The sequence below is a fragment of the Vollenhovia emeryi genome, unplaced genomic scaffold (genome assembly GCF_000949405.1).
Source record: "Vollenhovia emeryi isolate VEMERY1.0 unplaced genomic scaffold, V.emery_V1.0 DF942475.1, whole genome shotgun sequence".
NCBI classification, from domain to species: domain Eukaryota; kingdom Metazoa; phylum Arthropoda; class Insecta; order Hymenoptera; family Formicidae; genus Vollenhovia; species Vollenhovia emeryi.
This window is the reverse complement of record NW_011963891.1, coordinates 1-3,768: the sequence shown is the minus strand read 5'-3', so window position 1 is coordinate 3,768 and position 3,768 is coordinate 1. Positions and strand designations below refer to the sequence as shown.

General features: G+C 51.8%; 1 protein-coding gene across 1 annotated transcript; it reads left to right on the top strand.

Moving 5' to 3' along the window:
• Nucleotides 1-691: 691 nt before the first annotated feature.
• LOC105568692 (vegetative cell wall protein gp1-like) lies at nucleotides 692-1,168 on the top strand. Its single transcript, XM_012024563.1, has one exon. The coding sequence runs from the start codon at nucleotides 692-694 to the stop codon at nucleotides 1,166-1,168; it is 477 nt and encodes a 158-aa protein (XP_011879953.1).
• Nucleotides 1,169-3,768: the final 2,600 nt, after the last annotated feature.

The window sequence follows — 3,768 nt, the reverse complement described above, 5'->3', positions numbered from 1 at the left end:
CCTTCGTAACGGCGTTCCTCCGGCGGAAACCCACCACATCTCCTCGAACTGGCATTGAGCCGCCAGTCCTTACCGATCTCCTCCACGTCATGAACACCAGTCACCTGGTCTGAACCCCGCAAAAGAAAGGGGGACCTTCTCCGTCGTAACCAACCTCAGTTCCCAGTCGTTCCAGGGGCAATTTCACAGGGTACCCTCGAACAGACGGAATCTCATTCTAAGATTGGCACACAGCGAAACTTACCGTTCTCACGTCCTCAAATCTCTATTAACTTTAGTTATTTCTGTTGGTTTCATGAAGTAGTTAACGCAATCACATTTGGTTTGCCACTTACTCGTTCCAATTTCAGATCAAGGTTAACCGCAGTTACATTACTCACTCTCGGGTCTCCCTACTACAATAATATGAATCAGAAGTTGCCAAGAATGCAGTGATGACGGCACTGAAATCGATTATTATAATCGAAGAATCCATCTGAGCATTCTACTAAAACGACAGCATCTGAAGTTTCAATTTCACTTCCTCCCCCGCGATCTTGAAACAGTTACCTTTCTCTGAATGCCTACTTAAGGGATTTATATTAATTAATAATAAGTTAGAGTTAACCACCATCATGACTAACAGCATGCATTGCTTCCCCAGCTTTATAACACTGCTAATCCGAGATGCTTCCCGCAGGCACTCCCAGAAATGGGCAGATCGCGACGAGCTGGACGTTTAGTCCAGTTCCGCCGGTTAGTGAGAGCATACGCTACCCCTGAGGTCTTTGACCCCAGGATTTTCGACAGGCCAACAGAGCCTAGTAAACCCGCGCTCCCGCTTCATCCTCCTTCTCCAGCGAAACCTCCGCTAGCCCCTGGCCACCCACACCTCCCGCCACAGTACAGGCCGCCAGATCCTTGCCCGCCCAGGACGTGGGCTCCGCGCCCTCCCGTTACCCCAGCGCCTAGGCCTCCAAAGGCCAGCCTGGGCAGTGCGCCCCCGGCACCACCGGCGGACGCGACGAAGAGGCCACCACAGGAACCAAGGGCCCTGCAACCGCACCTGGCCCCTCGCCGGACTCGGCCTTGCGTCGTGAAGATTGAGGCCCTCCCCCAGAAGGTCCGGATAGTCCATCGGCCCAGGACTCAGCTTCGAGCCACCAAGGACATGCCCTCACTGGGCTAAGTTTCCCCCATTTTCTTTTCGTTCTCTCTTTTATTATCCCTCTTTCTCTCTGCGTTGTAAATATCCATTTCTGTTACAATATATAATTTAGTTCCTTCCCAGACGTTGTATTCATTCTACTAGCCACCCAACCTACTCTCTCAATTCACCTCGTCTCCCAGCGAGACGCGCGTCCCCTTATAATATCGGACGTAACACATACAAATATCTGTAGAATGATACATACAAGTATTTCGTGAGCAGAAGCTAAAATTTCTGATATGATGGGCTGTGTTCCGAAACTTAGCATAAACGGTCGAACAACCTTTCTGACCACGACCGTATGTAAAACACCTTTGCGATTTATAAGTTCTGCGATCATCATTGTCAGCTAATATTTTTCTATGTAATAAAGGTATACTAACCTTAGCCTGTATGTTTTCCTCACAACCAGTTGTTCGGGATTCGCGGTAACGAACAGCAATCCCGAGCAAATCGACGAGCTCGATCGCCGGTGACTTTCGGCGGTCACCAAAATAAACGCGGTCCGCGTGATACCTCGCAGCACGGATCCCAGTGTCGACGGATTCGTGATCGGCGAAAACACCGAATTGTAATCAGTCCTCGACATTGGGATCCGGACTAGAAAAACAAATTCGGATTCGGCCGGTGCGACCTGACGAAAGTCAGATCAGTCGTCGCTCAAGAGCTAAAGCGAGGATACGGACAAATAAGAGGCAACGCGAACCGATAGCTATCGCCACTTCTCAGTCAATAGAACGCGTAGGGCACGCGAGTCGCACAGCTCAAAACCGACTCTCCACGCGAATCGTCTCCTCGGAGTGAGGACATCGCCGCAAAAAGTCAGGTCACCGGCACGGTCGCGTTCCCAGCGACTCCGGCGGTCGCTCCGAAGCCAGCGGACGATCGAATTCGACCAAACTACATTCGTCGGATAGAGACGGACGCGCCGCGGTTCACTGAGCCGTCTGCAAAGAAATTAATCCTGTTCAGTTCAATTTGTGTGAATAAAGTACATTCTGTGTCAGCTAAACCGTTATGTAAGAGTCCTGCCTACAACATCTCTAGCTTTCGGAGCACCAGTCGGAGCTCGGTCCGGCACCAAATAACAGTCGCTTGAAGCGAACAGTTGCCTGCGATCGGCGAAATACAGTTCCCGACTCAGACCAAGTTCGCAACACAGTACTGGAAATAACCTATATTAAAAATATAGGTGTGACGAAGGCGACAGGGAAGGCGCAAGCGCGAGAGAGAACGCACTACCGGGTGCGAGCGAGCGCGGCAACAGCGCAAGCGCGAGAGAGAACGCACTACCGGGTGCGAGTGAGAGAGCGATAGCGGCGCGGTTGCCATGTCAACTTTAACTGGCAACGCCGCGCCTGCCCCTGCCGTCTCTACCCCGCGCGCCTATACTCTGGGGGGTATAAAAGCCCTCCGGAGCTGGCGAGAACAAGTCAGTCTTGCCTCGGTGCTCCGAGCGAAGACACCCGGCGATGGATGCCTCCCACATCCACTGCGGTCCGCGCCGAGTACACGGGTGCTCTTGTCAATCGGCCGTAGACCACACCGGGGTGCATGTCAGCGGAGGCGCTACTCCGTCATGCACCCCGGCCCGCAGTAACGTACACTTAACGGGGTGCTCCTCGGTGTACACATGTTACATTTTCCCGTACCGGTCTCCCGTATCCGTTCCTGACTCCGTCATCCTCCGTAACAGCGGGCGCGTCCGTGTTTCGGGGGAACGGAGTATCTCCGCAGTAACGTACACTCAACGGGGTGCTTCCCGGTGTACAAATGTTACTGAAATCTCACGCATAACGAGGCGCTGCTCGGGCGTGTTCCTGTCCTGACCCTGATCCGTTTCCTGTTCCTGACCGGAGTTAAAGGCCAGGGGGGGAATATTCGGGTGGGAATTAATTCTAATTCGCGAGTAGGCTTCCGTAGAATTAATCCCGTCACTGTTCTTCCTTTACAGACCTGAGGATCCCGTTTAGACATCCTCTCCGATAAATTCCAGAGCGTCTCCAGAACTTTTGTCGATATAGCGGCGCTAATATGAAATACTCCTGTAAGTAGGTGATAGAAGGGAGTTCTAACCCAGGAGCTCCGAGGGGGGAGCGGGGCGCGGGGAGTACTCCGTGGCGAGGGGGAGTGTGGTGGGGAGGGTACTCCGTGGCGAGGAGACCGCGGGAGCACGCGGTCTTGACATCGCGCTAGGTGCTGACTACGTGACATGTAACAGATATCGTTTCGGCACCTATGTATTGAAAAAATAATTGCATCGACTCTGTCGACGACCGGTCGGGAGATTGTCGACCTAGGATTATGGGTGGGGGAGCAAATACAAATTTGTGTAGGACTTCGAATAGTAAAGACGACCTCAGAGTTTCAGTCGCCGCCGTCGGAGTTAGTCGATTTCATCGGTGTTTTCAACACAGTGTTAGAAGAATGAATCAGTACGTTCCTCTGAGTATATCGTGCAAGAAACAATGTAACGTGTAAGTACCATAGAGCTATCATATATTGCATACATTTTTCCACATTTAATTGTATTTTTTTCAAACTGTTTTAGCAATCGTCGTTACACGCCGTATGTTCCT